Raw genomic sequence first — 26,122 nt, 5'->3', positions numbered from 1 at the left:
CGGTCATGGAGGTCCACGGGAACAAACATCGTAGGAAGGGCAGCATGTAGAGGAGGGTCAGCAGTTCAGAGAGGAACAGGAGGTGAGAGGGAATATAATAATGACAAACAGATTCCTGGTCGCAGGGCTCACAGCCTCGTCTCTGGGGTACCCTTCCACCTTGTCACGTCCGAAGACCTTGCATAATACTGAGCAAAGGGACAGGTGATAGTAAAAAGGAAAGAGGAAAAAAAAAAAGTGCGTGTATGCCTGTGCATTTGTAATTTATTGGCCCGCTGATTTGCTGATGTGTGCGAGGCTGCCTGCAGCTCGGAGCACTAGCCCGGAACATCCGGGCCTTGCTTCATTAGGCGCTCACGCCCTTAAGCTGCTGACATTTCCAAACTTGCTCCCCGGTCTTCTAATTGTTGTGAAAAATTGGACACAGCCATCCAGTGTTGAGGAAGATCTGCACCTGGATTTGATGGCATTTCTGAGTGTCATCTATAGCTCACCAGGTGAACATGGAATTGGGAAAAAAAGGCATCCCGGATACGACAGTAAGTGACGGAGGACATTAAATTGGGACAGTTTGTTACCTGAAGAACAAATAACAAATAGGTCTGACATGACAAACATATCTTGTTGTGATACAAGTCAATTTTATTCACATGGTACAGAATGTGTAAGAAGTCAGAGGTTCGACGGAAATTCTACATTTTCTGGAACAAAGAATCTAAGAAGCTGCCATCACCTTCGACTATGAACCTGATAATAGTTGGATTTTAGACCGTAAGACACTAACTCACGTCAACACACACACAGACCACATCAAACCAATTAACGGCGTTTACAAGTTCATTCTCACCATTATAAATGTCAAGATGAAATGTATTCGTTACTGTGGAATCAGTTTATACAGTTTGAGTTTCAAAAAATTTCTAATACATACTGACACGAAAAAAAAAATACAGTATTATTGGCCGTAGATTATAGAAAGATCAGTATGACACTATAGTAACATGTTTTGTTACTTTCTGTTCATCAAGTGTCAGGTAACTCACGCTAACTGAAGAGAGGAGAACACATCTAGCTACACTTGAAATACACGACTGCACCAGCAGAAACTCAAATGTAAACACTGAAAAAAGTGCAAAACGCACCCTGAGGTTATGTACATAACCACAACATGAATTAATGTTTCTTACGCTTAGTTAGGAATCACAACAAAGAAAAGCAGACGTGTGTGTTATTGACCGAGAGAGAGTGTAATACACATGTTGGGGCAGTGCACATCTCAGGCACTTCACTCCACTACATTTCATAGAGAAATATTGTACTTTCATCTTCATCACATGTATTTCACAGTCTTAGTTAATTTTACACAGTGGATGATGTAACAAGCTCACATTGACAAGGATGAAACCAGTGGTTTCCAACCGTTTTTTTTTTGTTTTTTTATAAAAAATGTTTATTAAACTGTAAATAAAGTAGCTGAAACTAGCTCCGTCTGCAGCAGCTATAGCAGTAACATGCTGTTGCACACCGATACTTAACTATTAATAATAATTTACCAGTCAGAACAGTTATAATCATAGCTCAATACAAATAATAACTTTTTTACTTCGACATGTATGTTTTTTTACATGTAGGACTTGTGATTGTGTATTTTTTCATTATAGTACTTCAAGTTAAAGATCTGGAAGATTCATCCATCTCTGCTTTCAGGATTGTCTGAGAGTTTGCTCAAAGACCTAAAGACAGACACTTACGGTCAATCACAGTAAAACATCACGGACAAAGATGTAACATAGAAAAGCAACATCCATTGTTCAGCAGTACATGACGGTACCCTGGTTCAGTTTGTCATCTGCACATATTACAGTGACTGCTAACAAAAAGGGTGACTTGAAACTATTTGGTCCTGAATCTAAAATCTTAAATCTCTCAGGTTAATAGTCACGACACTATCCTTTGGACGTTCATTTTCCCCAGAGGATGACACCCATAGATTTTGAAGATTCACAGACTTTTCGTGCAGCAACAACAGCAGCAGTTTCACGTCATTTTTTTTTTTTTTTTTTTTTTTTAAGGGTAAACATCTCAGCAGTTAGTAAAATTTGTTGCGATGACTCTGACCTTTACCAACTGTAACAATCACACATGTACAGGCATTTCATTCATATCCACACTAGATGAAATGTTCCAACGTTTTTTGGTTTTGCTTGTGAATTGGTCATAAAGCTCTGTCTTCAGGTCAAAATTTTGGTTTGGATTTCAATTTTAATATACTTAAGGAGGTAAACATCTACCTCAGCTCTGCATACCGCTAATTAGCAAACGTATGCACGCTAAAGAGCTACATGTTTAGAATGGTTATTGTCAGCATGCCGTCATTGCCCATCAGCTCACTGCTGCTCCACAGCCAGAAAAAACTGCTTGCACGGCTGCAGACTCTTGTGTCTTGTTTGCCGTTTAAACGACTTGACAGTTAATCAAATATCAAAATGATTGCTGACGGACTGAATGAATGAATAAATTAAAAACGAGTGCGCGAGCAGCAGAGGAGTTAGCGGCATTAACGCCCGCAAACACTCCTACGAATGGGTTCCCATAACAGCCGCGCTAAATTGAGCAATCACATTTAATTTGGTGCGTCCGCCTTATGGAGTCCGTTCATCGCCTCCTTCTCGGTTGGTTCCATCTCCGCCTCTACGATGCTCACCTGGTCCTGGTTCTCTGTGGCTTTTAGGTCCTGCTCTCTGTCTTTTGCTTTCTTTTCTCTTTCCAGCATGTGGTAGTTGTAGATGTTCATCACGAAGAGAAAGACCCCGCCGGTCGTGATCACGGAGCCGCACATCAAGAAGAGGTACTTGTAGTCGTCATAAATGTCCACCAGTAACCCTGTGTCGAGAAGGGAGAAGAAATGGTATTTTAACCAAAAGTGAATGTATAAAAACAGAAATCCACATCGTTAGCCTAATAGGATAATTCCCTAAGTCACAGGTTTTCACATCTTTGGGTGATTAGATGTTTTTCGTATATTTTTCAAAATTTCCCCCCAAAATGTAAATATTTAAATGCACATTAACATGAATCCAACATATTGAGGGGGTCCCTACTTAATCTCCTTGGCCTGAAAAACATTGAAGACCCCTGCCCTAAGTCATATTTGAACATTTTAGGAAGCACATTGGTATTTCTACTGACAGTTACAGTCAGTCCAAAAATGACGTGGCCAATTATGCTATTAGGCCAGAGAGATATTCAGCTGTTGTACACAATAACAAGTGGTATAGCGGCACTATCTTGATTCCTTTACAAGTTTGAAGGTGAAGCTCAAGATCAGACTCAGATTTGGCTTACACTCTGTGTGTGCGTGTGTGTGTGTGTGCGCGAGAGAGAGCGAACGCAGGCCAGTTTGAGAAGAGCCATTTCGGAAATGACAGCGGGCCATTACACCCTTCCTGGCTCTCCCGCATCTCTGGGAAGGCAATTTGGATGGCTGCTACCAAAACGAATCAGAAGAGAGGCCCATTCTCAGAGCCATAAATATCAAGCCCAAGTCTGCAGAAAAGTGACAAATGTGGTTTAGATCAGATTTAAGCCTCCAGGTTTTTAGAGTCTTAAGCGGCCCTCGCTGCAACCCTCCTCTCCCTCCGGACATAGTTCAGTGGGCGAATGTCACGCTCCGTCGCTCGGTATCGGCATGTATGACTGTCCATCTCACTGTATTACAATCCTACCTTTATACCATTTTAAAGCTGTATGGAATCAACTATTTTGAGCAGCATTATGCTCTTTGTGGTCCTTAAAAATCATAATTTTAAGGTCTTTCCAACATCTGATACCAGTTAGTATCTGGTGAGTTCTTTCTATTACAATGTCAGCTTCTCAAATTCTAAGTAAACTGGTTTAATCCAACTATAAAAACAATCTTTTTAAATCAAAACCCATCAAAGACAATGTTTAATTAAAAGGCCATTACAAGAGTTTTCTTGGTAGGTCTCCTTCACATCTTTATGACGAATAATGATGATAATAATGTTTGATCATGTGCATTCATTGTACTGTACTATACCAGGACGGGCCATTTTGCACTTTGTTGGATCAATTTCAAGCGTCTCAACGCAGGCTGTGTTATCTGATTGATAGCACTCATCTGGTGTCTTTACTCCAATGACCATCACCCTCATTAAGACAGCCCTTGATTGGCTGAGCAGTAATTAAGTCCATCTGGCATAGTCACCTCTTTTTTTTTTTTCTTTTTTTTTTTTTTTTTTTTTTAAATATATTCACAGCTTAATTATGGCCCAGGTACAGGACTTTAATGACGAGAGTTTGAACTGAGCGTCATTAAACACCTAAAGCAAAAGGCTAATTACACCCACTTACCTCACTTCCTCCTAATTGGAATGACCCGGAGGTTTGGGGGAGCAGTAACAAGCAGATAGAGGGGTGGTGGGGGGGCATAACGATTGTGCCCTCTGGAGGAGAATGTTAGACATGCAGGGAGGCACTTATTTACCTTATTAAATGAGCGCCTCAGAACGGGGTCGCTACAGGAAAAACTGTGGGGGGGCTGTAACATTTCACCTCATTAAAAGTCAGGCTGCAGGCAAACGAAAAGTTTGTCAGCTTGACAATACCCACGGCTAATAAAGTGAAGATACACTACTGTACATCTTCAACTTTATTTATTTAGGACACTGGAAAGGTCCGTGAATGTTAAAACTGAAGCCGACTAGTGAACAAATTAAGGAATAAAATAGTTTATTCTGTATCTGACAGCCGATAAAGAACTGCCTGTATCGTCCTTATAGTTGAAAACATAAATGTGTGTGTGTGTACCTGCACAACACTATTCATACCACATACTCTTTAATGTTGGAGATTTAGAGGGGAGTTCCTCAGGGTGCACTTTTATTAAATTTCTTTATACACACTGACATGAATCCTACATTTTTTGGTAAAGGAATAAATGGAGGCAGAAGTTGATATCTTTCATTCAGTGATACAGGAGCAGCCTCAACAGCGCACAGTTTCACACAGAGCACCATACTAGCACAGACCTGTCAATCTGAATATCTGTCAATCTGAAAAAAAGAATAGCTTGGATAGCTTAGTATTGAACGCAAAATGATACTAGTGTATATTTATAAATAGCACTAGGCTGAGTTTAATATAGAAAACGTATGCTACTCCATGTAAGAGGACATCTCTGTACATATAAAGGCCTCATTTACATCAGTCCTTTGAATGACAATATGGCACATTTCAATTAGATCTTATTTTTCATACAGAAAAGGCCATATGTTAAACATGAGGACGCTGTTCAGATGTTTAGGTAAGCGCATGACAGTTTTAAGTTTGACGATTAATTGCTGGGCACCTTTCAGTATTGTTCAGAGTCATCACACTACATCCAGTGACACACACGTAACTTCTGTAAAACCATTATTTATGTGTGAGGTTTTCATTATCCTATATCTACTCAATATGACGTGCCTTCAATAAGCCTTCAATCCCGGTCCCTATCTCATCTCCTGCTTGCCACCTGCACATCAAACGATTCAGTGTGACTGGTTTGAATGAGAATGAACTGCCATGTGTTTTACTTCTCGACTCATACACGCAACCAGGAAACGAGCCTGATTTACCCTGCTCACAAAACCTTTATGGCAGAAAGTTGTTCTTTTTGATTCAAAAAGTTTAGTGGACTTAGGGGTGATGATCAGAAGAGTGAAGCTCTGATTAGTTGTAGGACTGTTCAGTTGTTTGCACAGACACTGTTTTGGACCATTACAGGGCTCATATTCTGACATGAAGTGAGACTGATTATGCGTGCATCACATTGTGCAGCAATTCCAATTTTATCTTTGTTTGTAAATGCCAGTATCTTTATTTACAGGGTCATATTTAAAGGGCTAAAATGAGAGCTGTGTGGTTTCTTTACAGCAAGAAAATCCCTCTGGCAAATGACTACTTTCTGTGAGCCTCTCATGTATCATAAACACCCCTACGCATCAATGACAAGTCAGTTGTCAACAAGCCTCTTTCAAACAACTAAGCTCTAGTGCAACATAATGCGCAGACTTTAAATGAGACAGAGATAAACACACACACACACGTGCATAATTCAGTGTGATGTATTGTTTGCCGAGCAGCTTGTTTCAAACTTGTTATTTATTCTTTTGTAACAATAGGGTTTTCTCCTCTTAGTGCGTTTGTATATTTGTAGGAATACAATTTTCACTTGGCCTTTACTTGTAGAGAGGAGCGGAGTAAGGCAGTCTTAAGTGAGCATTCAACAATCCTTCGGTAGATAACACTGAAAGGTGTTTATTGAGTGCTGTTGTTTAAGTCAGTCATTTGGAAGCTTAGGTTATAGTCCCACAATCAGCCTATGAAAAGTCTATGCCTTAGAGTCAGCATTTATACCTGGTGTGTCGACATTGGTCTGCAGTTATACCACTAAAACGCAAACTGGCAATTAGTCAGCTGTGTTACTTTCTTTGTTTGCTACTGTTACTTTATCTGAAAATCATTGCAACAAAGAGAAGATGTTGAACAAGGAAACACGTTTTGGACCAACAGATGCTGTGGTATGTACCACCATGAGACCTTGTTGCATTTCTGAGGAGCTGAGCGTCAGGTTGCACTGCAGGTACGCTCTATCTACACATGACTACAAACCAAACTTATGTGTGTAGTGTTTGTGAGTGAGTCATTTGTATGGTACGTTACCTGCAGCAGGTGGTCCCAGCAGCATGGGGAAGCACTCTATGATGGTGACCAGCCCAACGGCACTGGGGAAGCGCTGACTTCCCATCAGGTCCATGAGGCACTCGAATATCAAGGCGAAAACCATGCCAAACCCAATGCCGAAAAATATTGCGTAGACCACCAGGAAGGTGTAGCTGTTTGCCAGAGGGCACAGTAAGTGGCAGGCACCGTTGAAAACCATGGCAAAGCTGAAGAAGTACTGAATTCTGGGCCTGATCCACTTGCTGTTGGCTATGAGGCCGGTGCCAGGCCGAACAAACATGTCCACAAAGCCCATTATAGACAGCAGATAGGCTGCCGAGTACCTATCTACGCCCTGGTTAATAGCATAGGCTGACAGGAACACAATGGGGGCGTAGGCACCGAAGATGAACATCACATTTCCTATGAGGTAGATGACAAAACCCCTATCCTTGAAGAACGTCTCAAAAAACTTCTTTGCGTTCTTCATACAGCCTCTGTTAGTCTTAGAGTTATTTGTCGCTTCCACTTTCTTCGGTGGCTCACAAAGTGGACTGACAGGCCTCATCAGAGCCCCGGCTACACAACAATTGAGCATCAGACCTCCAAGGATAAGAAGACTTCCCCTCCAGCCAAAATGTTCCAGTAGATATTGGTTGAGAGGGGCCAGGAAACAGAGAAAAACTGGACTACCAGCCATGGCCAGCCCGTTGGCTAAAGGACGCCGGGATAGGAAATATTTACTGATGATGGTGAGAGATGCATTCAGGTTTAAGGAGAGACCACAACCTGAAAGGAAAGATTGGGAAAAAACACACACACAGTCACATTCCAGATACTCCAAGTAGGAAAACCCGTCTGAACCTAAACTCCAAAGGCTACCGACTAAATTAAATTAAGACAGATTCTGCTCGGTACTCATTAAAGTTCCATCTCATTTCACTTTGGCTGACTAAAATCTCATTACAGAATGCTGGAATTATTTCTGAAATAATTTCTCCATTCAAGTAGAAATAAATTAGGCAGCCTTCGTAATACATTCACTCTCTTGCCTTTCTACCCAGAACATTTTAATTTAATAGCACCTTATTTTGAAGATGATGAAGGGCTACAGCTTGATGGGTAGGGTACCATATTCTCTCTTTCCAATGTCAATTTATTCCTCTCCACTGGATCCTTGGAAAAGCTCACTGAGAGGTTTTAGTTGTTTTTTTTTTTCTCCATTTAAAAGTCCAAGCAGGGGCATATTTATATTTCAAAGTGTATTTTAGTAAAAATGTTGTTTCAATGAAGACCCCGCATTTCAGAGACATTTAACACAGCAATAACAGGAATTCATATAATCAAATGTAGTATCTACAAGTACCCTAACAAAACACTGAAAAAAAGATAATCACTGTTTTATCTTATCCAAGATAACTTGTGCAAGGGTCATGATAGCATTTTGGATTTCTCAACGGCTGATTAAATCTTTAGCCTTTTAAAGATCAAGTGTCCAACTGTGGCATTTTAGTGTAGAAGGTTGAAAGTTGCACTAGAACAACACAATTTCTTCTAGACGATCTAATTCATTTGGTAAATTGAAACTACACTTATCTCTTGTCAAAGGAATTGTCATCCGTTTTTCAATGTTATCTCACTGCCTTTACAGGTTGTAGCCTAAAAGCATGTGGTATAAAGTCCACTTGCTGCTTTGTTTCACAACCAAGATTACAGAAGTTGAGGCATCTGGAAACAGAAAAACTACAGCAAATTTTTCGCTCAGTTTTTACAAACAATAGCCACATGCAATGTGGTGTCTGATGCAGACGTTTCAGCCTTGGATAAACGGATGCACCCACTACAGTACACCCACAACAGGCCTACTCCACTTTTCTCTGTGTAGTCAAAGATCAAGGATTTTTCTTGTCTTTGACAAACAGGTGCCCCAACTAATCTAACATTAGATATCATGTGTGTTGAAGCAGAAGCAAACCTGTTACTACAAGTATGAGTAAGTCTGGAAATTTTTACATGGGGATGGAAAGCTTTTCTATGAAATAGTTATGTCTTAGGTTTTAATATTATTGCACGGTCAGTTAGTTGTGAATGTGTAAGCCTATGCCTGCTAGGTAACACTGCCTGATGCCTATGTGTCAGTGTGCCAGGGCACAGGGGAGCAGAGCAGAGCAAGGGCCCACACATGCCTCTGGGCACCACACATGGCCCAGTCAATGGTTGGACCTATTAATCCTTCACAGGAGCCCTTGGCAGGGTAATGAGCCTCACAGGGTGGCAGAGAGCCCCCATGTGATGACCATGATTGGAGCCTACGGGACAGTACAGAGGGCCACGGAAGACCATGCTCTCTGGGATCAGAGACGACTCTATCTTAATTACTGTCCTGGTCCTGCTCCCTTTGGTGCTCTAACTGCAGCCAGGAGCAGGGGCAGACGCTCAGGGCCTTGGCAAACACCGTACCAGCTCAGTTAGGGGGTGGAGATCTGAACCAAGAGATTTCTAAAAAGATAGGGAAAGATGTAGGCTCCCAATCTCCAGATGCCCAAGCTTCTAAACGAGGGAATAGAGAGCAAAAAATAAACAAGTTTGGGATCCATATCATACGATTGCTCCTAGTTTTGGGCAGTGATCATTTTGCACTTCCCAGACAAATCTACACATAGTTTGTAGCCTACACGAGTGGCCTACGCCATTATGAGCGTTTATAATTATGCGATTACCCTGCACCAACACTTGATTTCTGTGCCAATATGTTTAGGTTCTTTGTTTTAGACAGTGGTCATTCAAACTGAGTGCCTGTTGGAGTGAAGGGTAATAAATATAATACAGCAGAAAAAAAGGAAAAGACGTTGAAGTCGATAGTGTGTGGGAGGAAGCAGGAATTTTCTATCCTTTTCCTGCCACAGAGACATTTCAGGGGGGAGTACACACAAGGCTACGACATCTGATCAGGCATAACATTATAACCACCCGCCTAATATTGTGTAGTTCTCCCTAAAACAGTTATGTCTCATCAGAGAATGGACATTGGCCTTCTGAGGGTGTCCTTTGGGTCCTATGGGTTGAGGGGAGGGGCCTCTGTGGATCAGGCTTGTTCCAGTTTATCCCACAGATACTTGATCAGTTTGGGATCTAGTGAATTTGGAGCCCAGGTCAACACCTTGGGCTGTTCTTCATGTTTTTTTGAGTTGGTCCTAAACCGTTTTTGTGTATGTGTGGCTGTCCTGCTGAACGTGGCTGTCGCCATCGAGGAGTGTCATTGCTATGGTGTGGGCGTTTCTAGTTTGGCCTGGGTGGGTGGTACACATCTAAGTAACATCCACACAAATGCCAGGTCAAAAAAATTCCCATCATTGAACTGTCACAAGATGATCGATGTTATGTATTTCTCCGGTCAGTAGTTTTAATATTGTAGCTGATCAGTGTATCAGTTAAACTTAATTGTCAATGGATTCCCAAAGCCAGAGTGTTGCCAATAAAAAATAGAAATACTTCTAAAACTTTTAAGGCAGCAATGTCACAAATGTTTATCAAGAAATTATGATATTTAACAAAAGGAAAAAAAACACATTAAAGTACTGTACCGCCAATGATGCCAATGCAAAAGTAGAGATAAACAATGGAGTTCCCAAAAGAAGCAGTTGCCATAGAAACCCCACACATCAGTCCGCCCGTTATGACTATTGGCCGGCTTCCATAACGATTGACCAACATACTGCTCAGCGGTCCTGTAAAAGACAAGAGGAAGACAGAGAACATGATGTTATACTCTATAATAATTCAACTCAGTCAGCTACAAACCACTTCTAGGGAATCTACTTTAGAAAAGATTCAGACCACAAAATAAAAGATGTGAGGTGCTGCATTAAGTCCATGGTCTGCTTTGCGTAACTTCAAAAAAAAAAAAAAAAAAGCTCCTAAGAGCTCGCCTTGTCTTCCATTTTGTCTTTCAATCTACAGAGCATGGCTTCATAGGAAGCCGACTCCACTGTCCAACCACTCCCTCAGATTAGGAAACACAGTCATTTTCCACTCTTACAATTACTGTGGAAGCTGTAATGTCTATTTTCTTAATGTTATGAAGACCAAATGTTTGAATGTACATGCTACATGAAAATGAGTGTATCGAGTAGACTTGAACAGCACTCGAGCCAATATTTTTAGACTGCCATAATTGCTGTTCAAGGAAAACGGTGGGGAGGGCCTCTGCATGGATGGTGATAACTGAAAGCAGCCCAGCGCACAGTAGGGGGATGACATGTTTGGCAAACACCCACTTTTCATATTTACCATGGGTAATGATTAATGCCTCGGTGCATGCGAACATCATCAGGACAGAACTCATTTAATCTTAAACTAAATCTGAGAGGACTTAAGTCAAGGTTTTTAGTATAAATGTATACGGTTGTCACGATCACATTTTATTAAAAATGTTTGACAGGAGATCAACATGAAAACTTACTATGCCGAGGCACGTTTTGGACTGAAAATGTAGGGGAGGGGGGGGCACACAAAATTTGTCATGCTCTGTGTCTGATTGTGACTGACGGTTTTGGAAAGATGAAGGGAATCAACATGCCACGCTTATAGTTTTTGAGGCTAGAAGAAAAGGAAAAAGAGCCCGAGTTGATAGGTGCCAGTCAAAAGAGTCATGGTATAAGTTGCTAAATTGCCAGGCTGCCTAGGCCTACACACTGAAAATATATTTTTTGGAAATATCCACCTAAAATAACATCCAAATATTAGGTCAGTATGTAAAAATGGTCAATCTATGGGTAAAACACACTAGGGAGAATTTAGAAATACATTAAGTCCTAGTCGTATCACCAAGCCAAACTAAGATTTGACATTTCTATTTTTGACTTAATCAAAATGGTGAATTCGTTTACCAGTGTGGTAGTGAAGTTGATGTCATTGACGCGGTTGTGAAAGAGACATTCATGATGGAAAGGGTTCCGCTACTTAATTAATAACATAATTACTGGGTTTTACGCCACATATATCGAGCTGTGGTTGACTGGTTGCAGCCCATGAACTGTTGATTCTCACTGTGTCTCATTGCAGTGGAAAAGTTTTCAAATGTCTTGTTTTGCTTGACCACCAACCAAAACACTGATCTGAATTTATTACAATACAAAGAAAATGTAATCCTTACAATTCAGAGACTAAACCCAGTTTACGTTTCTGCCGGATGAATAAATATTTCACAATTTGAGTAAAAACCTCTTTTCTTTTGCTGAACTTAAGCAAAGAGAAATAATTTCCCTCAATAACTGTACATAAAATAAAAGTACCCATCCCGGTGTTTAATGCAGCAAACCAGGAGGCCAGCAGGGGTCAAACATATATCATATTTCTCACTGTAGCTGTGTCACAATAGGGCATCTCTCGTATTTCCACCATTTCCATTTCCATTATAGGTTTATCATTCGGACTCCTTGAGTCAGAGGTTTTCTGCAAAGGCTGTCAAGTCTCTCCCAAGGGGCCCTGGTGTCAGACCCCAGTGTGCTGAACCTTCCTCTGATATATTCCCCCTGTCTCTCGCCTCCACTGGGTGACATTGCTGAAGCCTTGCCAAGGACAATATGATAAAGCCCTGTGCCTGAGCCACAGTGTAGGGGAATATTTCACCAGTTAGGCCTCCCTGCATTGAGTGCAGGTGAGTCAAGCACCCCTGCTGTCTTGTAACCTTGAACGAAGCAACCGATGAACTCATATAAACCTTTCAAGACTTTTATTTAGTCATCTACAGTACGAAATGGGACACGAGATGTGGAAAAGTCTGGTTTGCCTGTTGCAAAGGCAGTAATGTGGCATGGGTGTGACCGAGGCGTGGGGGCGCATTTCAGTTGTGCACCTCAACTTTCATACCTGTTATTTAACAAACTTGCTATTGTGCAATGCAAAAATCCATCACTCAACAATCAACAGTATGTTGTATTTAAAGGGCCAAGTAGTAGACAAGTATCGTCTGTAGCACTTAATTTAGGAGAACACTACACTATACATGGGTACTCAAAGATGTACGCAATGGAAATTTCATAATCACAGCAGGTACGTTTGGCTCTGTGGAAGTCTGTGTGCCCTCCACATTATCCTTTCCATCCTATATTTATGCAGCCACTAGACTACAAGGGCACCATCTGCAAATCTAACCTCTGGGTGGACTAGATAACAAGACACGTAACCATAAGAACGCATTCGCAACAGAGGCCTTCTTAAAGGCCTGTCGCTCACACCCAAGTGTAATTTGTGAGCAAAGAAGTTTGTGTCGCTATCCTGCCAGCGCGAGATTACACTGGAAAACTAAATCCTGATCTAGGTCATCAAAGATCCAGTCAGAACAAGCTGCAGGAAACACACAAGTACAAAGTACAACACCAGAACTGATTTGTAACACAAACCGTTGACAATGTCCAAACAATCAAGTCTGATCGTTGTCTACAGTTGCCCTTTCTCACCTGTTACATAAAGAAAGAGCTACAGAGGCGGTCAGTTCTCACTAACGGAATACTTTGTTTAGTTTGCGCCATTTGGGTCAACTGGGTGTGCCAGAAGCAGATGCACAACAGCAAGGACGCTCTGATGTTGTGAATTCTCCTGATAATTACCTGCTCTATTCACACAATCGGACATTACAAAGACTTGGAAAAGACATAATAATAATAGAAAGCTGGCACGTTAAATTCTGTTTAATGCCCGTTCCAGCTGATATGGACGTTTACATCCTCACACAACATTTCTAAGGTCTATAAACAGAAAGTTCAAGGTTGTGGTGCATGTGTGAAAACAGCTCAGAATTTAATAAAGATCAGGCTGTGTAGAGCCAACTAAAACATTTTCCCTAAAACCTTTTGTATGAAGACCTCTGCTTAGCCAAACCTGTGATTTGTTAAAGGTGCTGTAAATAGGACTTAAGGAGAGTTGGTAACGATGATCTGTCATTTTTAGAATTAAAATTACAATATGAACATTTCCCACTCTCACCATTGTATGGGACTACTTGACGGAGCAGCTGTCAAATAACTATCAGCATCAGTATTATATTAACTACCTCAAATAACAGAAACCAACCTTTGTTTTTTTATTTGATGTGTATTTTAGCCTTTCAGTTTGGCTCAAGTCCCATCCAGTACCATGTAGAGCAGGGGTGTCAAACATGTGTCAAAACCGGCCTGCCAGAGGATCCAATCTGGCCGGTAGAGTGAATTTGCCAAATGTGTAAATCAGAAGTCAATAAGAGCAACTTTTCAATAAAACTGGCCTGTTTTTTTTTTTTAAGAAATTTCAGGTTGTTCATTTTCATAATGTACATCTTTGAGCTAAAACTAAAGGAAAAAATATTGCGTTGTCTTTATTTATAGGTTATTATACTAAAATGTTACTTGTCCAGCCCACTTGAGATCAAATTGATCTGAATGTGGGCCCTCAACGAAAATGAGTTTCCCACCCCGGATGTGGAGGGTGGAGCTTATGACCTGTACTGCAGCCAGCCACTAGGAGGAGCTCCACATGCTTTGGCTTCACTTTTGAGGAGGAGCTGTCATGAAGTCAGCTGTTGCCGTCTGCTCCCCATGAAGCATAGTTACATTTCTGTCTGATTATGGTGCGCGGTCTGAAGCAACGCAGTAGCTACACCAGTCTGCGCTTTTTCATCTAGTGCTGTTGTCTGTGTGAACGCAGCCTTGAGAAATCGCAATAATTATACTGTCAAAAGATAATTCACTTCGCTTTTAGAGAAAAACTACAAAGTAATTAAGTACATTTTCAAACTATGCTGGGTTTTTCAATACTAAATGTGCATGGTCTGGATGCTGGAGGAAAAAAAAACAAACAAAAAAAAACACTACACAGAATTAGCTCCACGATGGCGACAATTGTTGCCTAGTCTGACTCCATCAATTAAGGCACAAGTCTAATTATAGACACTGTGACGCCACCAGTGAAGTTACTTTCATCTCTTCACCTGAGCATGGAACAGAAAAGGCAAAATTACTAAATGAGTAGATTTTCAACCGTGAGGATTCTTAAATGCGAGTCAGGTGAGTGATACATGCCGGCAGCATTCTTCTTATTAGGCAGCGGGGGCAGTCAGTCATGTGAAGACAGTTTATGAATTATCTGTCTACCCAAATGAGTTCACAACACAAAGAACAGTCGACCTCTTTGTAGACTCGGAGCATGCAGATGCTGCAAAGTGAAGGGTTTTTCTGGTTGCTTCTCTAATATCGGCCGTGATGCCAATTGATGACTCCTCAAACATGCCCTCTGCAGTCAGCTCGTCTGGCTGTTAGGTATTCTCTGTACCGTGTGTTGTGTTCAACTTCTAGCAAAAGACGTGAGGCAATTTGAAGAGCGTTTGATCAGTGCTAGTTCTTGAATGTATACTTGGTGCGCCAGAGCCTGGAGGCTCCATAATACAAAACAACACACAAGATCAAGAGGGAGAAAACAGCTATGTTGATGATTAACCTGTTGGCTATTGTTTGCAAGCCATTACAGATGTATTCTTTAGTGATATAAAGGGCTCTGATCTAGAGGTGCTGACTGCAGAACCTGCGATGGCCTGAAGGTATAAGATTGTGCTACACTGAATACCAAGCTCTGGATCTGAGGTTATAATATTTATGATACCCAGGTGATTTATTAATATAACTGCAAAAAACAATGCTACACATACACACGCTACATACATATTATATATATATATGTTCAATTTGTTTGGGTGAAATTCTCACGCTACCTCCTGGATGTAGCAGCAGAAATAAAGATTTATAAAGCAAAGTTTTAATCTTCAGTTTTATCTTTTTGGTAAGTCCCAGTTCCCTGTTTTTAGCTCACAAGAGTGGCACTCCTAGTGGTCTTCTGCAGCTCTGAACGCACATACACTACACAAGTTTGGAAGCTAGATCACATTTGGACATAAAAGACCATAGTTTCTTGTGCTGTGAATCAAAATAAACGTGATTATTATATGAAGAGCAACTTATCAGACTACAACTATCAGGTATTTGAGTTTTTCTTTCTTCAAAGTAACCTCCTCTGGCTTTAACAGCGTGGTGTATATGAGCCATTCGTTCCACAAGGGATATTTGTGTGCAGACTCTCAAAAGCCAAAGTTAAGTTAAAGTGGATAATGCAAATTTATTTATTTATTTATTTTAACTTTTGTACTGAAGTTGTGACTCTTGCACATCTTCTCAACCATAAAAATAGGTCGTTCTATTCTTTTGCTCACATTTATTCAGCAACGGTCTGGTAACATTAATGTACACCTAAAGGTGAGTTGAGGAAAATGGTTCATATCATATATAAACCAGAAACTGGTGCAACTTCATTCATAGCTTTTTAAACAGTTTTTTGGATACAGCATGACCTGCATGACTGACAACCTTCACAGACAAGGGGTTAACCTAGATACTGTTGATATCTTTTGATCAGCACAGAACAGTCCGGCTACTCTAGTCTGACCTCTGGGATAAACAAGGAATTTTAACCCACAGACATGTTGCTCAAATAACATGTTGTCTTTTTCAGAACATTCTCTGCAAACCCAAGAGATATCAGTGCATGAGAATCCCAGTGGACAAGCAGTTTCTTAAATCACCTTGATGCTCAATTTGAACTTCAGCGCATGGTAAATGCTAATTACACATTTGCATTAATAGGCTGTAGGAGAAAAAAATGAGAAAGGGGAAGAAGCTGTTTTTAAATGGAGCCAATGTCACAAACACCGACTGAATCAACTCACCGCCTGCATACATGGCAGCCAGCATGATGGAGGAAATCCACGCTATCTCACTGTAGCTGGCCTCCAAGTCCTGTTGGATGTCTTTGAAGAAAATGGAAAGGGCTTTCGGGGTGGAGTAAGCGAACCCAATGGAAACGTGGGCCCCCAACACCACCATCCAGCCCCAACCTCCATCAGGTGGCTTGTAGCCCGACACGTCTGCTGGAGCCGGGGACATGATCCTGGACAAGAGGGAGAAACATTGGTGAGGCTGGGTTGTTTCTTTAAACTTTTTACCCAGGCAAGCAATTTAAAGTTCTTTATTTACAAATGCAGTCTGAACAAAGAGCAATGACTCCTCTTTTTTTTTTTTTAAATCAGGGGGCGGGAGGGGGACCTACAAAGTAAAAACAAGGTTATATAATTTACAGAAAAAACATTTCTGAAATGAATTAAGAACTTTAAAACACAAAAGCAAATTTGCTGGTGGTTATGTTTTCACCGTTGTTCTGTAAAGTAACTTGGTGAACGATAAAAAGTAATAAATTGAAATGAAGCAGCTCCTACTTATTTTGCTACCGAACTGAAATAACAAGTGATGGTCTCTGACATGAAGGGTCGAGCTGCTAATAAAAGTGCAACAAATAATTCAACAATTAATACGGTAAAACAACTCAAGCAAAAAGCAACAGTTTTCAGTTTGAACTTAGAGTTAAACTTAGTTTATTGTGATAAAGGACAAATTCCAAAACCAAATACTGTTTTATTAACGAATTTCAGTATAAAACAAAGTAAGTAAACAAATAAGTGCGCATTTGTGGAAGGCGTGATTACGGTGTTGCTATTTCGCCTGGCAACACAAATACTATTTTCTGATTGGCTGATAGACTCAAACGGAGCAGTCCGCCTTCGCCTCGTCCATTCATAGATAAAAACTCTTTTATATACAGGATACGTTAATAATGTGCGGCGAGTTTTACATGTCCTGTGTGGCGTGTGAACTTATTGAACAGCGTGCTGCTTTACACTAAAATTATGTAGAGCTGTGCAAGTGTGACAAGGCGGTAGAAATCCGACTTTACTTCTCCCAGTACAACAAAAGTTATTTTGTTTAGCGCCTCCACGAGGAGTCTGACGGCCGGCGGACACATGGACAACAATAAAGAAAAGAACGCGGTGGACAATGATCAGCGCTTTTAAAAAGCACAGCCTTGTGGACATGTTTGAATATAAGTCAGAGCACAACTCACCTTTCTTTTAGGCGCCCTCGCAGCTCTTCGTAGGAAGTTACTGACGCAACTTTGAACAGCCTGTGTCTTTATTTGACGCCTGGTCACGTGACGAACACATGGCCTGTTTTTTTTTTTTTTTTTTTTCTCCCCCTCCGGTTCAATATCACAAGAACTTCGTGTCATCTGCATGTTTTCCAGCCTGAGGGCCACACTGCCTCTCAAGCGTGACAACGGTGTGACAGATCAGGTTTTTTTTGTTTTGTTTTTTTTTTTAAAGCAAGGGTGTGAAACTCAATTTAGTTTAGGGCCCATTTAAAAGTCTAAATTGATCAGGCAGGTTGGAATAACCTATAAATAAGAACAACTCCAGATTATTTCCATGTGTTTTAGTGCAAAGCAATTAGGAGAATGTTCTCCTAATTTAGCCCTGGGTCTCAGTGTTGTGTTCTGTCCGATTTTCTCACTAAAACAGGTATAGCAGTTATTTTCATTTAACTCTTTTATGTAATTTTCGCACTTTGCAAATTCACGCTGTGGACCAGATTAAACCCTCTGTTGGGCCGCTTTTGGCCCACAGTCCTCATGTTTGACGCCTGCGTTTTAAAGCAATCATATAACATCGACAAACTCCACTTTTAATAGTTTTATTTTCAAATTATGTGCAATGTGAATTTCACAGTTGAGCTCAACAACCACTATAACCCGAAACCCAAAACAGACAAACCAGCAAAGTAAAAGTGAGGACACAAATGGATAGAGATAATGATGGAAATAGCACCCATAAGCAATGCATGTGGATGACCAGAATGAGCTATGACCAAACACGGAAAAAAAAAAATAATAATAAGCTTCTCTTTTCTTTAGCTTGTGGTATTATGTGACTGGTGTTTGAAACATGACGTAACAAAGGTAGTTACTTGATCTGTAATGCTTAGTTTCATTGAGATGTTACAAAGAAATACTACTGTACTACAGGGAAAAAAATTAAATCAAAAGGTATCACTCGTGCAGGTAATCATATTTTTTTTCCCTCAACAGAGCAGGATTACTCTACCTTAACTAAATAATTACATAAAGAAAGAAACGAAAACAGCCACTGGAGACAACAAAAAAGAAATCACATCTATTTTTTTTTCAAGTTATAAAAGAAACTGAAGTATAGAAAACTGTGCAAGTACAGCAAACCTATAGTACAGTATATTACACATAACAAAAAAAAATAACAAAAAACATTTTAAACATTTTAAATACAGTACTGTGTATCAGTAGAAATCCTGAGAGTTCTCCGTTCCTGGTTCTCAAATGGCCGTCTGTAGACATAGCGTTGTTCAAGCCGGGTCAATTAAAAATCAGCTTGAAGTCAGTCAAGAGTGGATCTTCTCTTGGAGAAGTAAAGTATATCCTCAAGTCCTTACTGAGCGTGACTCTTCTCGTGTTAATTTCCACGTAAATCTCTTAGATGATTGCTATATGGTTACTACAACCCTTTTTTTAACGTAAATAGCGGGGCGCTCTTTAAGATGAAATACAAAGGAGATGTATAGTGCAAAGATGACACAAGAACCTGCAAGAGAGGACGCTGACGGCACTGAAAATGTCACGCTTTGACAGCGAACGCCACTCGGTGGTGGTGGTCTTCTATACAAGATTGTCAAAAAAAAAAAACAACAAAAAAAAAGAAATTAGAGAGCAGCACCGACAGTTTGTGTCCTCCGTGTGATGGCGTGTAAAGACGGATTCGTGGCTGCTTAATGGATTAGCACACGACGCAGGCCACCCTCGCTCGTTTAAATAGTCCGCTTGTTTGAGAGGGTGCTTCGTAAAGTTTGCAGTTAAGGACCACTGAAGTGGAGAGTGATTCAGTGCAACTCTGAGTAAGACTTTTTTCAGATACTCTTCATCAGGAGGAACAGTTTTTGATTCTGATGCCCCTTTTTTCTAGCCACAGGCACGTTGGCATCGCAAATGACCTGCACTAAATTACGCATCACTTCACGCCTGCACCCATGCAACAGCCAAACAATCATAATTGGTACTACTGTGATTTTCACTAGCAGACACAAGCACACAAAACTATTAATGCACTTTTACTAAAGGTAATACAACGCAATATATATATATAGCCTAATCACAGTTCCATGATTTATTGCTACCACAAAATTAGTTTCAATGTCCACAACAACTATAACAAGACCTCAAATGCTTTTTTTCTTTTGGCATTTAAGAGGAAGGCTCTTTCAACCTTTTTCAAATAATCGTGATCTGATGTCAAAAAACAACCGCAGGGCTCAATGCTGAACTGAGCCTTTCACACGGTCGCTTCGTCAACCCAATGGCCTGAAACGTCCCTTTTCTCCTAATCAAATATCTCTGAATTGTCTGAGGTAAACCTGTTAGTTGATCTGAACTTGCCACTTAGTGTTGCCACAAATTTGACTTCGTCCTTATTTCTCCAATGTGGAGAGCGAATATGCCAAGATTTCACTTAAGATTTCTTCGCATGCGACACAAAATGGATGCCGACTCAAAGAGTGGGAGGTGTGAGCCCCCATTCAACTGGAATCTCAAACCAAACTTAAAAATAGCTCGGAAGCCACACATAGTGTATTGTTTTGACACACTGACGCTTGCGAACGAAGAGAGGGCCATAAAAAGATACGAGCTTCAACCTTTTAAAACACTAAGGTAATGTAAATCCTCAAGCACACTTCAAATTAAAATGTGTCTGTAAAATAAGCTGAAGAGAGGCATGAACACAGAACAGGAAAAAAAAAACACACACACACACGCGCACACACACTCACACTCACAAACCTCAGAGCCAGCAACCTACTATGAGCCATGGTACTCATCTTACCCGTATGAATATATAGTTTATATATTTATATATTTATATATAGATATATAGATTTTTACTTTACGCTGACACATAGCATCCATATCACCAGAGGGCAACCTGGCAAACGCCCTCGTTCGCATGCTTAACATTTGTAAAAATCCACCTATTTATGTATCTAAAACAGAATTAGAACATGGCTCAACAACAAGCAAAAAAAAAACAGGATAATTGCACTTATGATTCATTGTATGGTTTTCTTTAACAAACCTCAGTGTAGTTGGTGCCGTCTGGGAAAAAAAAAAATACTGCAATCTTTAAAAGCACCCCCATTTTGATCATGTTAAACCGAAGTTTGAACGACTTAAGACTTAACCAAAAATGGTCCGTGTGGTCGCAAACCCAAGGTAACACCAGGCACAAGGCAGGCGGGACCGCGTCACTCCCTCCACCTCTCCGCCTCTCCGCCTCGTGGACTGGGTTTGCAAAAAGAAAAGAAAACAAAAAAAAAAAAAAAATCAGCTACCTCAAAGCACTTTCTGTAGACACTGTGGGTAAAGTTTGGCCACCACACATTCAAAATGGCGACCCAAATCCCAGAGGCGATCGGGTGTCTCGTAGACTTTGGTCCATACGTCTGCCTCGTCGTCGTACTGGTAAAGGGAGTTCTTGCGGCTGGTGCGAAACACATGCTCCTCCACCATGACCTGCGTGGCCCGTACAAACAGGTGTAGCTTGCCCTGCAGCAGCATGGCCTTGATGTACGGGCTTGTGGCTTGGTCGAACGGAAGATCCCTCTTGCGGCTCCACGTGTTCTTCTCGATGTCGTAGACCTCCACCGTGAAGGTGCGCTGGTGATTCCTGCAGATGCCGGCGATGTAGTAGATGCAGTTCTTGTACAAGGCGGCCAGGCCCTGACTCCGAGGGACGCTCATCGGGGCCAGGTGACTCCAATAATCCTTTCGGGGATCGAAGCAGAAGAAATATTCACCTGCAAAAAAAAACAAAAAAAAAGTGGAAAATGTCAGAGGTGTGATCAACTGCTTCTAATTGTTGGTGTTGCTTTTTGTACAGAGTTTCAGGTCATTATGAATTAAAAAGAAATACCTTGGAGGACATAGATGCGGTCCCTGTACTCCACTGCACTGTGAAACTCCATGGCCACTGGCATGGGACTGACCGCCGTCCAACAGTTGTCCCGGGCGTCGTAACACTCGACTGATTTTAATGCGTTTCGTCCGTCGCCTTCATAAACTCGCCCTCCAAGTGAATAAAGTTTCCCGCAGCAGTGCACAAGTCTGCACCCTATCCTCGCTCTCAGCAGAGGCGCGCGTGGAAGCCATCTGTTGCCCGCATGTTCATACTGCCAGAAGTCGCTCTCTGCTCGATGGTCTATGGACACTTCGCTGTTGCTCGGCCGGTACCCACCCGCGATGTAGATGTCGTTCTCTGAGGACACCAGGATACCCACCTCCCGGAGATCGTTGGGTGGTTTGCAGAGCTTGAACACCCTTCCAGTGGCTGTGTCGAGGCAAGGCACCGTCTGCTTCTTACCTGAGTGTTTATGAGCAGCGTCAAAGCAGATGACCATCTCAGAAGCAGTCATACCCAGGCGCTGCGGGCAACCGTTTGTGCCCGTGAGGCGAGCTTTGGCCTCGGCGGGGTCTTTCGACAGGGACAGGGCACAAGCAAAGGAGGCAGGTATGCGATTGAAAAAGGCCTCATCCAGCAAAGGCAGACGGATGCACTGGGAAAAAACCTCGGCGAGGTGGGCTTCACGTCCAGACAGGTCATGCTCCAGCCAGCGGACAATGCTCTCATAGACATGCTCTTCCTTCTCCACGTTGAGGTCGTCGTTGTTCAAAATGCTGACCAGCTGCTCCTTGGTCATCTGGAGGAACTCTTGCTCCCATGATACACACAAGAACTATGAGAAAAACATGAAATATTTAAGCGTTTAGCAGCCAAAAATATTGGAATAAGGAGGCGTCAGCCAGAATTAGTACATTACAGTGTAAATAACTTAAGAAACCAATTCAACGTTCGTGTCCAACTGACCTTTTTACGGATATAATCCTGTGAGCGTTCCCTCAGCTCCTGGTGACCATATGCATCGGCGAACATGTAGACACCGATGCAGTTCTGAGGGTCCAGGCGGCTGATCATGAACTGGGCACACTGATCCTGTAGAGCAGGAATCTGGAAAATGCTGGCTGCAGTGAATAGGGCCTGGACATTGGACTCAGAGAGCGTGACCCTGGATGTGTAAGCATAGTCTAAGACAAGGTGCATGGATTCAGATTCCACCCCGACAATTCTGACCTCACGCTGACTGCTCTCTGTAAGGCCACTGGTGAACATGGACCTGGAGGTGAAGATGAGAAAGCGACCATCACACATTTGATCTGAAAATCAAATCTATCAATCGACCAATGAGACTGAAACTAAACAAAAAAGCATACATTGAACAGGACCAACGTGTCCTACCTAAAATACGGGCTGATTGCTGCAAGAACATTTCGGTGGCATGAGAACGTCTTGCCGTGGTCCACTTCTACGACGATGTCTGTAAGCTGTGCTTCATCATACAAAGCTTTGAGCTGCTGAAGGATGTTACAGGCATGTACAGCGTCTACCCCATTGTAGTTGGTGGTTGGAGGTGTACCATTTTGTACTTGTAACAGCTTCCCTACCTCTGAAAAACAAAGAGGGAAAAAAACACAATGTGAACATTGAGAAACATTTGACTCAGCATAAAAGTTGACTATTTAAAAACGCAGATAATCGCGACTGTCTGTGATGATTCTCAGTCTGCAAACACTCATACATTAATTTTGGATTGAGTATTTTTTCCCCCCACAATTAGTGGAACTCTGGTTATGACCAGAAACTCCAGACTCAAGGTGTTAATGGAGGTAATACTTTTTGGGACGTTAAAGACAATCTTATAAGTGGTTGATAGGTGTCATTGTGACTTAAAGGATACCACCCAGTTCAATAAATACAAATTTCTCTAATTGCAGGTGAGTGTTGGGCCATTAACAGACCTTAGCCATGTGAGATTCAGGAAGACACCATCCACAGATGTTCCCAAATAAAGACCTAAACTCTCCAACAATCATTAAGAACTGAAGAAACCACTTGGAGTGCCTTTGTTTTAACTCTGTTTTAGGAGATAAAAGTGATTGCAAATCTATATCACGACTAGATAAAACCAAAATAGCTATCCTGTTTTATAGGGCCGTGTCTATATTTCAATAATGCAGCAGAGATGGAAAGAAATTACAGGGACATGAGAAGGAAACTGACTGGCAGTAAAGGTCCTGGCCAGCTGGAAGTTGAATCGGGGAAAGAGCTACGAAGAACCACATTTAGCCCATGTGGTATGCCCTTACCACTGAGCCATCAGGTCACCCCATGTGGGTTTGTTAATGTACTCTAAGTAAATACTGTAAAGGTCATACTGAGCCAATCTCCCTTCAAGCGAGATGCGTACACTATTTGGAGGTAGTTCTAAAATTAAACTAACGTTGGTTTAGGTGTTACAATAGAGTGCATTTGGTCCAGGTGTGTATAAAACTACAAAAACTGCCATGTTGGTCATTTTGTCTACATCGGCTGGTTTGTGACTTCAGACAAAGGTGGTTTACTTACTCATGGATTGAGTCACACAGATAACATAAGCTTGTGAATTCAAGAGTGTTCCCTTACAGTAGCTTCTGCAAAGTAAACAAGTTTCTTATCAGAGGTGTCACAACAAGTTACAGTAGTGACACTCCAACTTTATATAAATATATAAGATTAGATTACATTCAACTTTATTGTCATTACACATGTACAGGTACAGAGTAACAAAATGCATGTTTAGCATCTAACCAAAAGTGCAACAAGCAGTAAGTACATGTGGTATAAATAGTTTGGTATATAAGCGGTACAGTGCAGGTTGTTTTTAAAGCATGTGGAGAATTTTTACAGATGGAAACCTATGTACAGGTGAGGCCATATGTACAGGTGAGTGAGCAGGGTGTACACAATGATTGAACATATTATACAGATGGTTTGGTGCATTAAATGTAAGTAGACTATAAACAACGGGAGCAACAACATCATTTACACTAGAGGAAGTGGCAGACGATAAACTGGATGATAAATTAAATGAAGTTAGTAGGTAAACAGTAGGTAAATAATAAGCAATGGCTACCTAATGTTATTAGTTGAATATTCGGTACATAGTACAGTGCAAACAGATTGTTTCAAGTGTGCACAACAGACCAGCAGCTTCATTTTCACAACTTCTACCGAGCAACAACAAAAAACTTTTTTTCCTCCCAAAAACACACTTCGTGTAGGGCAATGCTTACTCTTTGACAGGACAAAGACTCGCAAATGGGGGGACAGAAAACTACAGTCTCGCCAGGTGGTAGCTAGCTCGCTAATATCTCGTATCGCCCGGTGGTTGTATTTTAACTGTCTGGGTAAACAAACTCACAGGAAAGCGACTACTTAACAGCGAGGTTGTATAAAGGTCAATTTTAACCTCTATTTAATTATCATAAACAACAAAACAAAACAGAAACGCTGTAGGGTTACCTTCTTCACAATACAAGCTTAACTTTTAGCAGACAGCTAAGCACCGAGCTAATGTTAGCAAGCTTTCTTTGACACAACATTTACGAGATGTAAAAGGCGATAAAACCTCAAATGTTTGCAGGTGTAACGTTCGCATTATACAGAAGCGTGTCCGGAAAGGCGATGTCCGATGCATTTGTTCATTGGTAACCGAATCTATCACTGCAACTTGCCAAACCTTTGTCTCTTGTCATAAACAAGTGTTTACACAATCAGCTGTGGATACTAGCGAGCTAACCGGCCGAAAAGAAGTTAGCCACTAATGCTAACAGCTAATGCTAGCGACAACCAACAGTTTTGAGGAGTCGTTTTAGAGCCTGACCTCTCACACCGAGAACGCAACATGTCACGGCTTCTTCAATTAACACTCGCGGCAACACTCGGCGAACACCCAAAGGCGCAGATTACAACTTTAAAAAGCGTTATTTAGGTCTGACGAGCACACGAAACAATGAAGATTTTTTTTTTTGCTAACCTCCACTGGCAGCCATTCTCTCCGGTCTGTCTCGAAGCAGACCGAGAAACGTCAGCGAGTTCACAGCGGAGCCCCGGAAACAAGGATTAGCCAATCAGGAGAGGAGCACGGATCTGACAGCCAATCACATCCCTCTTATCTGAAACAGTAAAAAAAAAAAAAAAAAGTTAATGCTGAATTATACATGCTAACGCAGGGGTGTCAAACTCATTTCAGTTCGGGGGCCACATACACCCCAGTTTCATACAGAAGAGTTTTAGGGCCACCCATGAGAACAAAAAACTGAGAGGAGGAAGATTTTTTTTAATCATGCACTTTAGTTTAAATATAATTTAGAGAAAAAAGTCAACATTTAAGCTGGTGGTAGCCTACTGAAGAGTATTTGGGCTTCATTAATAATTAAGAATATACAATTGTATTGTGATTATACCTTGCTGATATATTTATTATATTATATTATATTATATCATATATTATACTGTTGCGTAACAACA

At 41.2% G+C, this 26,122-nt stretch overlaps 2 protein-coding genes across 2 annotated transcripts; both read right to left on the bottom strand.

Moving 5' to 3' along the window:
* Positions 1 to 619: 619 nt before the first annotated feature.
* Positions 620 to 17,800, bottom strand: LOC125006902 (monocarboxylate transporter 2-like). The gene is made up of 5 exons (XM_047583407.1): positions 17,707 to 17,800; positions 16,478 to 16,698; positions 10,311 to 10,454; positions 6,727 to 7,515; positions 620 to 2,883 (listed from the first exon to the last, which is right to left on the bottom strand). Exons 2-5 carry the CDS (start codon positions 16,692 to 16,694, stop codon positions 2,624 to 2,626), a joined length of 1,410 nt encoding a protein of 469 aa, XP_047439363.1. The 5' UTR covers positions 16,695 to 16,698; positions 17,707 to 17,800; the 3' UTR covers positions 620 to 2,623.
* A 516-nt stretch (positions 17,801 to 18,316) lies between these two features.
* On the bottom strand, positions 18,317 to 25,695 carry kbtbd8 (kelch repeat and BTB (POZ) domain containing 8). Its single transcript, XM_047583406.1, has 5 exons — positions 25,629 to 25,695; positions 23,012 to 23,219; positions 22,583 to 22,889; positions 21,632 to 22,451; positions 18,317 to 21,515 (listed from the first exon to the last, which is right to left on the bottom strand). The coding sequence occupies exons 1-5, from the start codon at positions 25,642 to 25,644 to the stop codon at positions 21,052 to 21,054; spliced, it is 1,815 nt and encodes a 604-aa protein (XP_047439362.1). The 5' UTR covers positions 25,645 to 25,695; the 3' UTR covers positions 18,317 to 21,051.
* Between the last annotated feature and the right edge of the window lie 427 nt (positions 25,696 to 26,122).

This window comes from Mugil cephalus, chromosome 4 (genome assembly GCF_022458985.1).
Source record: "Mugil cephalus isolate CIBA_MC_2020 chromosome 4, CIBA_Mcephalus_1.1, whole genome shotgun sequence".
In the NCBI taxonomy this organism is placed as follows: domain Eukaryota; kingdom Metazoa; phylum Chordata; class Actinopteri; order Mugiliformes; family Mugilidae; genus Mugil; species Mugil cephalus.
This window is presented reverse-complemented; position numbering and strand designations above follow the sequence as displayed.